Source organism: Cydia fagiglandana, chromosome 3 (genome assembly GCF_963556715.1).
Source record: "Cydia fagiglandana chromosome 3, ilCydFagi1.1, whole genome shotgun sequence".
In the NCBI taxonomy this organism is placed as follows: Eukaryota; Metazoa; Arthropoda; class Insecta; order Lepidoptera; family Tortricidae; genus Cydia; species Cydia fagiglandana.
In genome coordinates this window covers 6,872,589-6,885,929 of record NC_085934.1, presented here as the reverse complement: position 1 = coordinate 6,885,929, position 13,341 = coordinate 6,872,589, and the positions used below count along the sequence as shown (strand labels likewise).

At 37.3% G+C, this 13,341-nt stretch overlaps 1 protein-coding gene across 1 annotated transcript; it reads right to left on the bottom strand.

The window, feature by feature from the left end:
* Positions 1-377: 377 nt before the first annotated feature.
* On the bottom strand, positions 378-8,687 carry LOC134680434 (uncharacterized). The gene is made up of 6 exons (XM_063539566.1): positions 8,408-8,687; positions 3,048-3,098; positions 2,425-2,533; positions 1,655-1,788; positions 882-932; positions 378-553 (listed from the first exon to the last, which is right to left on the bottom strand). The coding sequence occupies exons 1-6, from the start codon at positions 8,532-8,534 to the stop codon at positions 378-380; spliced, it is 648 nt and encodes a 215-aa protein (XP_063395636.1). The 5' UTR covers positions 8,535-8,687.
* Positions 8,688-13,341: the final 4,654 nt, after the last annotated feature.

The following is a 13,341-nucleotide window of genomic DNA, read 5'->3' as shown; positions in this document are numbered from 1 at the left end:
AATCTGAAATCGGATGCCATTTATAAATGTCGGATGATGAAATTGCTTAAAATATTTTGAGAGGGGACGATAAAAAGGGCTCTCCCATAAGCATTTTATAGTGACCAGACGAAAACCATCCAGGCAACAAAGCGTTAATAGCGGTTAACGTTGGTTTCTTTGCAATATTCGACAAATTACGACTCCCCATTTATCCCATAAATACTAGAATAGTAGCCACATCCTTTGTCAGTGGCGGACTTGCAGTATTTGCCACCCTAGGCTCTCATCACCCATCACATTGACTACATTTTGAGTTGTTTCTTTCTATCATCAGCGAATTTTTTGTCACAATTTACCGCCCCTAATATCTTGCTGCCCTAGGCCTAGGCGCGGGCCTACTTGGTCTTCGGGCAAATCCGCCATAGTCCTTTGTGAAAAGAAAAGTAGTTGAAAACTTGCATGCGAGCTCCATCTCCGTTTGACTGGCGAACGGTGCCGTGCCGCAGCAGGAGACCCTCAGGAGCAGAGGCAAGCCGGTCTACGACTTGATTTAGCAAAGCCGTCCTTTGTTCTGCCAGAATTACATTTATATTATTATAGGAAATACCATATATGGATGGTGTTTAGCAAAATGAGTCATCCCACATCCATTTTGCAATAAAATGACAACTTTAAGCGTCAATATTTTGAGTTGACATCTTATTGAAAAATTGATGTGGGTTGACACATTATTGCGTAACAGCATCTATAAAAGGCCAATCTCAAATAACGGGACATGGCAAAGAAGAAGATAGGAAATCCATATTCGTACTTGTAAATGGGTCAGCTATAGGAACAAAGGTACATACTAGATACCTTAATTTTGTACCTAAATCTATCAAATAACGGATTTGTTTTACCTTGAAGCATGATGTACGACACCAATAATTTCGTTTGTGCGCGTATGACACCTGTAAAAATAATTTTGATACATTATTTATGCAAACGTATCTAGTCCATAGTCGCACTAGCGCGAATTGGTAGGGCTCACTGATATCACTTGAGTATATTATACTCAAGTATTTCTTATTGTAAAAAAACCTTTTAGAATGGAAATATACTGTACAACTTCATGCTTTTCTGTGCTGTTAGCTTAAGAAAGTTAGAAAGCGTCATTCAAATAATCTTTCGGAATCCTCTAAACACCGTCAAATCTAAAATTATTTGGATCCTTCACAGGGATGCCAACTTAGTGGTTTTACCACTAAATTTAGGGGGAAATAAACCAGCTAGGGGTTTTTTTTAGGGGCTAAATATTTTTAGTGGTTTTTTTAGAGTAGAAAAGTGCGGCAAATTTGAAAAAATGTAGGCGCGAAGGGATATCGTCTCATAGAAAATTTGAACTTCGCGCCTTTTTCTACTGACAAGATTTTCTTGACCATCTATGTATAACGTTCATATGTATGATCATTAAAATGTCGAACCGGTTGAAAATCATAATAATGTTCTAAATTTGGAAAATCTATAATAATCGGTTTTATTTTTAATTTAGTGGGTTTTCCAAAATAATAGTACAGTTTTAGGGGTTTTTAAGTTGAGCTCAGGGGGAAATAAAATTTGGAGTTGGCAACCCTGATCCTTCACCTGCTTTGTGAACCTAGTCATGGCAGAGGCTATTGTTTTGTGAACATACCGTCTAAGTCGGATTTAGTGTATCCTCTTTCGGGCACGTTATTCATTATTCTGGTCAGTTTTTTCTTGATATTGTTTTCCATACATAAGTTAGAGAGATTGATCTGATCTGTATACGATGTCAATAACCGAAGGCTGAAATAAGAAAAAAGTACAATGTGCGGTCAGTCAGTACCTACAAAACTTTGCTTACCATAGAAATAAGCATGTGTTTGGATATAGGAGTATTTGGCCACTTTGGTCATCATTATTTATTTATTTTGATGTAGACTGTAGTACGAGTATATACCTAGTTACCTCCGCACATTAGGTAAGCATTATATTAAAATTAATGTTTTAGATTATGTTTGTGCTATTTGTGCTCAACGGAAAACAGTTCAATACAGATTATAGTAGGGTTAGTAAGCGTATTGAGTATGCACTTTAGTCTCAGGCGATGATGCTTGGCACGATTATTCCTTAGGTCAAACAAACCTGGTTTGGCCCGGTAGCCAAGAGATCGTACCGTGCATACCCCCCAAAAAGGTTATACCTACCTTTCCATACAAATACCAGTTGCTTTTGTGTTGCGGTCAAGGAAAAAATCGTGAGGAAACCGGACTAATCCCAAAACCTAAAGCCTAGTTTGCCCTCTGAGTTGGAAGGTCAAACGGCAGTCGACGTTTTTTCAACGGCTCATGGGAGCCTGTCTGTAAATGCCGGGATAACGGGAGGATGAGAAGAGCATATTTAACACGCCCTATTAGGGAAGGATTAATTTGTTCCACTTACTAAGCGGCGGAGTCCTTGTACGTTTTGGAGATAGCTCCCTCAACGAGCAGCGCGCTTCCCTGCGTGTCCATCTCTTTGAGGAGCGCCACGTAGGCCTCAATGCTCGCATCTGCAAATTAAAACACGACACGTTACTATTATAAAATATATGACTTGCTCGTAAAAGGTGTTATTACACGTAGGTGCTGCGATCCGTAAATCCTAAATTTCGAAAATGTGAGTAAGTACCTCCGATATTAACAATAAGTTTTATTTTTCCCTTTTTCCATCACAAGTGTGATGAAAATTCATGAAATATATTGTGTTTGCCACGGGTGGTACAGGGATTACGAACTCGTGTTAATTAACCTTTTCGCCGCCACGTCAATGAAATAATAAAGTGTCATCAGCGCCATGTCAAAAATTGCTCGTATTCAAACCTACAAACTACGACTTGATATCAAATCGTGGCGTGTGGGCACGAAATGTTCGGACTTCATATCAAGTCAATGGCGGCGAAAGGGTTAAGCGTTCGGCTTCAGGCTTCAACGTTCGTTAAATATTGTTTACACAATGTATTATTATCTAATTATATTTAGATTTTCAGAGATAGAAAGGTATACATTGAAAGCAATGTAACAAACCTGGTCTACCCACAACGCCGGACAAATAGAAAGCAGTATTTCGGATGTGTTCTGAAAAAAAAAAGTTTTTTAAACACACATCTGACGTTGACCATGCTTTTTTGCATGACACACATGCAGTGGCGTGCAGTGCATACAAAAAAAGTTAGGCACTAGGGTAGGCAGTCCATACTGTAAGGAACATTATTTATTAATAGCTTATATTTTGATCATTCTTACTTTTATTTATGATTAGATTATAAAAGAGTATCAATTGACTCATACTTGTCACTGGTGCCCGCCATTTTGAATTGTTATAAAAAGGCCGGTATGACAGTGACAAGTGGCCAGTTCGAGTACGGACAAGTTAGAGTGAAGACGTCTTGAATATTTTATTGTAAATTGGTTGTTATTATGTTTGTAACAAATGAATAAAGTTAAAATATTGGTACAAGTATTAGTTTTCATCATCAACCCGGTAATAACTCAATAATACAAAATGACCAAAAAAAAAGTTGCCGATTTTTATAGTTTGCGTTACATTCCTTCAAGAATGACTCTTCTAGAGCCCGATTTAAGTCTTATCTCCACTGCACGCCACTGCACACATGCTATAGCTACTATAGATAGCTATGTATATTACCTATACATAGCACACTAAGTATTAAGTACCGATTTATACTACAAAACAAGGTCTCTAAGATGGCAAAGATCTAAAAGATCTAAGGTTTACTCGGGTAATTCCGAATGTCGAAAACTGTCGGATAATTCCGAAATGAGACTTTTATTATGATGGAATTAAGGGTGATTTTCATCTGAATTTCGGAATTATCCGACATTCGGTATTACCCGAATACACCTTATTTATAAAGATTGTGTAATACAGATACAGAGTAAAAAGAAACCTGTGTCTCACGATAGCTCAGTCATACAGACGATTCTACGTAAATCTACGTAAATGGCAACTTTTCAAAGAAATACAACCCATACAACCATTTCCAGTCGCCGTTACGACGCCGTGTAGACACATCTTGTGTCGACACCGTCTGTTTCGGTCACAATTCCAGTCGCAGAGTCGTCGCCGTGTCGACACAGTTACCAGAAATGGGGAAGGGTCGACACATGACACAAAGTGACATAAAGTGTGGTCGCCGTGTGCACACATTGTTTCGGGTTTGCGACTACTTTATGCCAAAATCATTCGTTCATTCGTTCATTTTGTTCCTGTCAAATGGAAACTGTCAGATGGAAAAATAGTTAAATAAAAATAAGTGACATTAATACGCCATCTCTAAAACGGATTACAAGACGTAATTATATATTGTTTGCATTTATATTACAATAGGACTTAAATTATTATGGGGAATTAAACTGCTCGAGTGATTTGATAAACTAAGTGTAATATAATCAACGCGCCACCACATTGTTTTAGTTTAGCCGGAAATGAAATTGTTTACTTCTCAGTGCTTGTGTTCATAAATATATTATTTGATGCATTTTTAGTACTTCGATGCGTATACTATACTTAAATAACAGAAATAACGCTTTACATACTACGAAACTTGTTAATTATGATGTATAAATATGGTTTAAGGCTGAGAAATATTGCAGTCACAAAGTAGTCGCAAATGTTTCGACTTTGTGTCGACTCTGTGTAGACACATGACACGCGCTGTCAAAAGTAATAACAAAGTTACTGGATTTGCAAAATGGCTCCTTGTGTTCATTTGTTTTCAGATATTCTCAAAGTGTAAAAATGACGTGGTCAGAGATGGGACTTAATAGATTAACTGTTTATTCGACTAATTAATGGAATAAAAAAAAGTTAATCCTCAAATTTTAATCACGATTAGTTTAGTCGACCTAACATAGATTGAAATTGAATTAATCTGAACATTAATCGAATAAATTATCGATTAAATCTCGGTTGGAAGTTGACAGGGGGCCATTTTTGTACGTAAAAATAGTAGAAATGTCTTGCATGCAGATGGTAGCCAAACACTTTGTCATAAAAGTCAAGATGGGTGTCGATTTATAGGTTTTAGGGAGTGCCGATTTCGAAAATGATGACCATTTTGGAATCCAAAATGGCGGCCATGCACTGTGTCATAAAAGTCGTCATGGATGTCGTTTTATACGTTTTAGGGGGCCCCAATTTTGAAAATGATGACCATTTTGGAATCCAGAATGGCGGCCATGCACTATGTCATAAAAGTCGTCATGGGTGTCGTTTTATAGGTTTTGGGGGGCGCAGATTTCGAAAACGATAACCATTTTCGATTCCAAAATGGCGGCCATGCACTATGTCATAAAAGTCGTCATGGATGTCGTTTTATAGGTTTTAGGGGGCCCCAATTTAGAAAATGATGACCATTTTGAAATCCAAAATGGCGGCCATGCACTGTCATAAAAGTTGTCATGGGTGTCGTTTTATAGGTTTTGGGGGGCGCAGATTTAGAAAATGATGACCATTTTGGATTCCAAAATGGTGGCCATGCACTATGTCATAAAAGTCGTCATGGGTGTCGTTTTATAGGTTTTAGGGGGCGCAGATTTCGAAAACGATGACCATTTTGGATTCCAAGATGGCGGCCATGCACTATGTCATAAAAGTCGTCATGGATGTCGTTTTGTAGGTTTTAGGGGACGCAGATTTCGAAAATGATGGCCATTTTGGAATCCAAAATGGCGACCACGCACTATGTCATAAAAGTTGTCATGGGTGTCGTTTTATAGGTTTTAGGGGGCCCTGATTTCGAAAATGATGACCATTTTGGAATCCAAAATGGCGGCCATGCACTATGTTAAAAGTCGACATGGATGTCGTTTTGTTGGTCATGGTCATCATTTTCGAAATCTGCTCTTCCTAACACCTATAAATCAACATCTATGACGGCTTATATGACAAAGTGCACGGCAGACATCTTGGAATCCAAAATGGTCATCATTTTCGAATTCTGCACTCCCTAAAACCTATAAAACGATATCCATGACGACTTTTATGACAAAGTGCACGGCACACATCTTGGATTCCAAACTGGTCATCATTTTCGAAATCGGCACTTCCTAAAACCTATAAAACGATATTCATGACGACTTTTATGACAAAATACGTAGCGGCCATCTTGGATTATAAAATGATCATCGTTTTCGAATTCTGCACTCCCTAAAACCTATAAATCGACATCCGTGACGACGCAAGTTATCTTTATTTTCAGATCTAACAAATTGCTACAGAATACAAAGGACAAAAAAAGAAGCGTAATGAAACAAGCAAAAATACAGATGATTCCTCGACGCAATTGGATGCTTCTTAAATTGTGTCCAGATTTTTTTGTCATAAAAGTTTTTATTTTTCACGTATTACTCTCATAAGTTCCGTGACATTTCGACCTTGTAATTTTTTAAGTAAATGTTTTTGTTTATCTGTGAGGATCTCACTACAATAATATAATCAAGGTATGTTTATATTTGATAATTGAAATAGTAACGCAAAAAAAAATTATATTTGTGTCTTATATTCCTGCCGGAGACTTTTATTTTTCCTTTTCCTTCTACACAAGTTTGGTCAAGTAATAAGAATTTAGGGCTCTCAATTTTATTTTGACTTCTACAACAGTAAAGCTACGAGGCCATGTTTGGTATCGTTTTCGTATAAATTCGCAGTCCCAAATTTAGTTATGGTATCACATTGACACCATTCCAAAGTAAAAACATATAAACTTACTTTCTTTTAAACTCCTCTTCACGCTTAAACTGCTGAACAGTTTTAATTTAAATTTAGTACACATATATTTTGAGTCCCGAGACAGGACATAATAAGTTATCTCAAAAATCATCCTTCAAAGGTGTGAAATGAGGTGTAGGGGGGAATTCAGAATTGATTTCTTGAAGTTAATACTGTTTAAGTTTAGGTTTGAAGTCATGTTTTTTTTTCATTTTTAACTAAATCAAAGATGTAGACCATCCCAAATTTAATATAAATCGGTTCAGCGGTTATTGATTTCCCGTACAAATTTCCACGCCACTTTTTACACCTTCAAAAGATGATTTTGGTTATAAGATCTATCCTATGTCCTGTTCCGGGACGCAAACTATTTCTATACCAAATTTCAACGAAATCGGTTCAGCAGTTAAGCGTCAAGAGGAGTTTAAAAAAAACCGACCAAGTGCGAGTCGGACTCGCGTATTAAGGGTTCCGTACATTAAGTCCGACTCGCGCTTGACTGCACATTTCTAATAGGTTTTCCTGTCATCTATAGGTAAAGAACTATTTTATGTATTCAGACAGACAGACATACAGACGCACGAGTGATCCTATAAGGATTCCGTTTTTTGCTTTTGAGGTACGGAACCCTAAAAAGATTTTTTTAATTTTGTGGAATGGTTTCAATGTGATACCTTAAATGGATTCAGCAACCCAGATTTATACGAAAACGATACCATACACGGCCTAGCACCTTCACTGATGTAGATATCATCATCATCATCATCATCTCAGCCTATATACGTCTCACTGCTGGGCACAGGCCTCCTCTCGAGCGCGAGAGGGCTTGGGCTATAGTCCCCACGCTAGCCCAATGCGGATTGGGGACTTCACTTGGGGGATGTAGATATATCAAGATAAAATTGAGAGCCCTAAATAAACTTTCAAGAGCGGATATCTCAAAAACTATTCAACATATCGAAAAAATTGACTGAATAAACTTGTAACAAATTAAATTAACTTTCATTTTGTATAAGTGGCCATGTCGCTAAGATGCATAGTTTCCGAGATATAATCGAAAAACCGGAAAATGGGACATTCAAAGCCCCCTCTCATCCCCCCGCTCAAGGGCTACGGCCGGGGACTTTTGATATGTTCACTTCCTAACTTGTCCAAACCAAGTTACAGAGTCAAAAATTGTGTTCCGAGCATTTCCCTCTACAACTTTTTTGAGCATTCGTTGGCTGACCTAAATAGCTTATTGCATTTCTTTAATAACTTTTCTGTAAAAGGTTGACGGGTGTTGGGTGTTTATATGGTTTTGGTCGATTATTATCATTTGCATCGCCCATGATGACTTACTAGAATTACTTACGAGCACACGAGACACTAATAATAGTTTGACAAACCTTGGTTTTCAAGAGGTATTTTATATTGACATTTGCTGTCACAAATTTGCTGTCAGATTTAGTCGCAAACCGCACGCAAAGTGCACACAAATGTGTCGACACCTTGTTACGGAAAAGTGTACACACGGCGACGACACTTTGTTTCGAAACAATTCTAGACACATTGTGTGGACTCTGTTACGACACATCTGACATTTAGTTACCACTTTGATGATTCTGCGACTGGAATGGTTATATGGGAATACTGATCGACTTTGACTTGCAACCTTTCATAGTGCCTAATAATTTGCGAGGCATAGTGCGACATCGGATTGTTTCTTCTAATTTCCTGGACAGATGAGCGACAGTTCGCGATGGCTCTACATCTGGCGCCTCTGGTATAGCATGTTGCATTTTCTTCAACCTGGCGGCAGCAATAATTTAACCATTTACCTTTAGGCTGACATTTCAAAAATGACAATCGAATGTCAGTCTTACTCATCGAAAATAGAACACATGTTTGAAGTGCAGTATGTGGGAAATATATATCCCTTAGCCCCGTAAAGGGTTAAAGATACACCCACGTCCCACGAATTAAAATAATTATTTCAAAACGACTACAACACGAAGAAACAAAAAAACAAGTGTATGTGTGTGCTGTAAGTAATAGATATAATGTGTTGACATGTAAAATATTTCTTTTTTATCAATAAAAGTTCGATTGATAGATTAATTGATTGATTGATATGTATTTATTCGAGCCATCATTTTGTATATCTGGTATGGGTATCTTAGATACAGGCCCTAATCTTTTTAATCGAAATGTGTTGTTTCCTTTATGCAGTGGTTACACTGCATACTGCTAAAAGCCTCGACATAAGTAACGGGAACAAGCCCGTTTAAAAAGCAAACTTACCATTCTATTTATATGGTTCAAATTCATGAAACGGCCCATTCGGAGATAACACGTTTTGTTATCTCCAAAGATAAGACCACCCCGATTGTTCTCTGAATGAGCTGAATAAATTTAAACCTTAATACTATCACTATAGTTGCTTTTTAAACGACATGGTTGCTTTGGCACGTGCTGAAGACCATTCTTAAAAGAAAAAAACTTTGCTTTTGCTTTGCAAACAGTCTTTTGTTAAACAGATTAGCATCCGAGCTCGAAAAAAAACAGAAAATGTATACTAAGTATATTAAGTCTCAATGCTGAGCAGGATCATGATCCGAAACCAGAAAGAAGATTGAAGAACCTAAGATTGTTTAGTTTAAGGCTTAGACAGTCTCACCTCTGTGCAGCAAAGAAATTAGTCTCATTCATTTCATTTTTGACAATCAATGTATTGTTCCCATGTTTTTGCATTTCATATATTAGTCCATCTTTCACAAGCGCCTTGTAACCTAAAATATTTAATATTAAATTATCATTATTTCGACCGTCTGGGATCAAGCTTAACAAACACAAGAAAATAATACATTACAATCAATTAACTTAAATTACTTAATTATACTTATAATTAAATTATACTTTTATTTATAAAATAACACAATCTTTTAAAACGAATTAAAAAACTAAACTTAAATATAAACTAAATATGTATAAACTACCTACTGAAGCCCGTCCCGGGCTGCCCCCGACGCAAAGGTGCCCATCACGCTCGCTGCGTTGCCACGTTGGGTTGGATTGCGATATTTGCGATGGACAACCTTTGCATCAGGAAAAACCCGGAGCGAAGGGTCAAGGCCTCTTTTAAGCAGGCAACGAGGCGAGCGAATTAGTTAATTAATAAAATTGTATACTCAACCAAGTTTAAAGGATTTTATACAATTAGTATTTATGTAGATACTTTTTTGCTAATTTAAATAACGAATTGTTAATACATACTATCAGCAACAAAGAATTCGGCAAGGCTATGTGAAGCTTCAATGACAACATCTGTAAATATGAAGAAAATATTTGTCCAGTACATATATTATTAATTTATTAAGTAAGAGTTGTGTGACCCGGGTATGTCCCTAAACTACGTCCAAGACCACCGGTGGACGGGCAGCAGCGTCCCTCAAAATCGGTGTACTCGACTGCGATCGCCAACCCGCCTGCCAAGCGTGGCGATTATGGCATTCACCCCCCATGACAAGGGGGAGGCCTATGTTCAGCAGTGGACGTCTAATGGCTGAGATGATGATGATGATGATGAAGTAAGAGTTAAGCGCGGCGAGCCAACAAACTGGCTACTCCAGTTTGGCGCATTTATTGTACTTATGTAACTTTGTAATTGTTTTACATGAATAAATGAATAAATAATAATAAAAAAAATGCATCAGCTAGCATAGCTACTAGCTAGGTCTTATCTCTGGGTAGACGCGCATTTTTGAGTTTTTATATGTTTTCCGAGCAAAGCTCGCGCGGTCTTCTAGATGTTTAGTTTAAATACCTGTCATGGTATCCTGCAGCTGAGCCGGAGTACTGCTACTGACAAGCGTGTCTAGCTTCCGCTCAAACTTGTTGGCCAAACGCGACGTATCACCAGACTCCTTTACAGATTGGTGCACTTCGGATGGATTCTTCAACCTGATAGAATTTATGCTTAGAGCAAGCTACACTGGCAGTGATTTTGATAGCTCAGAACAGTCTGGGCTACACTTTCACAGGAAAGTGTTATTTAAGCGTTAAGCTGTTGACGTAACGTTGACAAGAAGTTGAACACTTGCACAGTCTGTGCTATCAAAAACGCTGCCTAGCTTAGCTTGACCTCTAACTCTATCAGCATTTTTATATCTAAATATTCGTTTTATGCCAGGTAATGAATGCTCATAAAAATTGTACAGAGAAATGCTTGGAACACAATTTTTGACTTCGTAACTTTGTTTGGACTAGTTACGATGTGAACATATTAAAAGTTCCCGGCCATAGCCCTTGAGCCTTGAGGGGGGGAGAGGTGGATTTGAAGGTCCCATTTTTCGGTTTTTCGATTATAAGCTCCTACGCTAATGCTTTAGTTGGCGTGCTGTACTGTACCACAATATTTAGCGTTTGCTGGATCTCAAAATTACGAGTTCTCACCAATCCGAGGCGCCCTTGTGCGAGAGTTCGGAGTGAGTATGTTTGTAGAACGTTTCGCCGCCCTTGGCCTGTAGTTGCCTGTGCAGAATAGCCAACGCAGCCTGCTGCTCCGCTTCGTCGGCATCTGTTCACGATAGGTGGAGTGCGTATAATTAATAAAGATTTTAATTAACAACTATGTACTCTTTTCAGAATTCCAGTCGGTAATATAGCTACGATTTATAAGAGGACTCACACGGCTCGATTCTGAAAATGAATTAGATCTCTACTAGACCTCAACAAGTTACGATATGGATAATTTAAAGATATTTGTAAGATAGATATGTCAAATTTGACGTTTCCGCGATTCTGGAGGTCCCCTTGAACGATTTCGACAAGTTATGACTTAGATATCCAAGTCACATCTAGTCGATATCTAATGTAAATCTAGTTGATCTCTATATCGTCTCTAGATCTTGTGATTATCTCGTTTCCCGAATACGCGTGACAGTGTCACAGTTAAAGTTTTTGTCCACAACATACCAACTACTTATTTTGTTGCTATTAGTTGTAATGTAAGTAATACGTGAAACAAATACTCGGAAATTACAAAAAAGGTGTAGTCTTGGCTCGTCCCATTAGTTTTTCGTTAAGTTCTTAAATTAGTCCTATTCTGCTTTCGTCACCCATTCTACATTCATCACAATCGTCGATGGCTTTCAATGTAGAATGAGTGACGAAAGCAGAATAGGACTAATTTAAGAACTTGACGAAAAACGCATGGGACGACTCAAGACGATACCACAAAAAACGTTAAAGTTTACAGTATAAGTTATAGTGTAGTAAATAAAGGTAGTGGACCCCGCAGTAATTCCTCAGCCAGAAAAAACTTTACAGTATGATAAAGTATCAATAAATAATAAGTATTGTATAAATATCCAAAGAATAATAATAATAGAATTAAAGTAAATACCTAAGGTGTTTAATCGATAATATCTTTTTACAAAATAATGCTCCTTTCAAACTTTCGTCTTCACCGGAAATATTTATGTAACGTATTGCAACAATATATGAAATACATATTAAAAAAAAATATCCCAGCAGAAATACCAATAACATATTTGGTAAAAAAATTTTGGACGGAAGAATTACTCGGTTAAATACATAAACAGATTCGTATTTTTACGTATAAATACCTAACTTAGGAGTGTTTTTAGGGTTCCGTACTTCAAAACGAAAAAACGGAACCCTTATAGGATCATCTCGTGCGTCTGTCTGCCTGTTTGTCACAGCCTATTTTCTCGGAAACTACTGGACCAATTAAGTTGAAATTTGGTACAGATATGTAAATTAGTAACCCAAAGATGGACATATTTTTTTTATAATTTTAAAATCATAGGTTCGAAGTTATTTAAGAAAATACAAATAGCCAAAAAATGATTATTCCCCCTGTATCTCCGAAACTACTGGGTCTAAAATTTTGAAAAAAATACACAAAATAGTTCTTTACCTATAGATGACAGAAAAACCTATTAGAAATGTGCAGTCAAGCGTGAGTCGGAATTATGTACGGAACCCTAGAAACGCGAGTCAGACTCGCACTTGGCCGGTTTTTTTTTGGATATTTATAATGTTAGTTTCAGTTCATACTATACAATAACCAAGCAAAATTTCATCGACTGAGGAATTAATGCATGGGTCTTCATACAACAACTTGCTTCGTTTACTACATTATTATAGGTACCTACTTATAGGATGCAAAAAAAGCTTTCATTGGACTCACCGGTATAACCGCCACGCTTTTTCTTGGCACTAAAAATACAAAGGCATTAGAGATAATAGAGACAGTATACAGATATCGTTGACAAAATTTAATGATTAACTATTCTATTTTTTTTCATTGCTATACGCGTTTTACACATCTCTGACCATCTAGCATAAGTTGCGTTCTCGCGCGCAAGTCCATACTTCTCGCGCAAGAGGTATGGATGGATGTCTCGCGCGCGAGAACGCAACTCACGCTAACAGGACGCTCGACGCAAAAATAGAGTGTATTGTAAATAATAAGATTATTACTAAAACAATACAGTCGTTGAACTCGTTGATGAGGCTAGAATGATGTTTTTTTTAAATAAATAGTATATAATTTTAAAATAATGATTTGATATGGAAAAA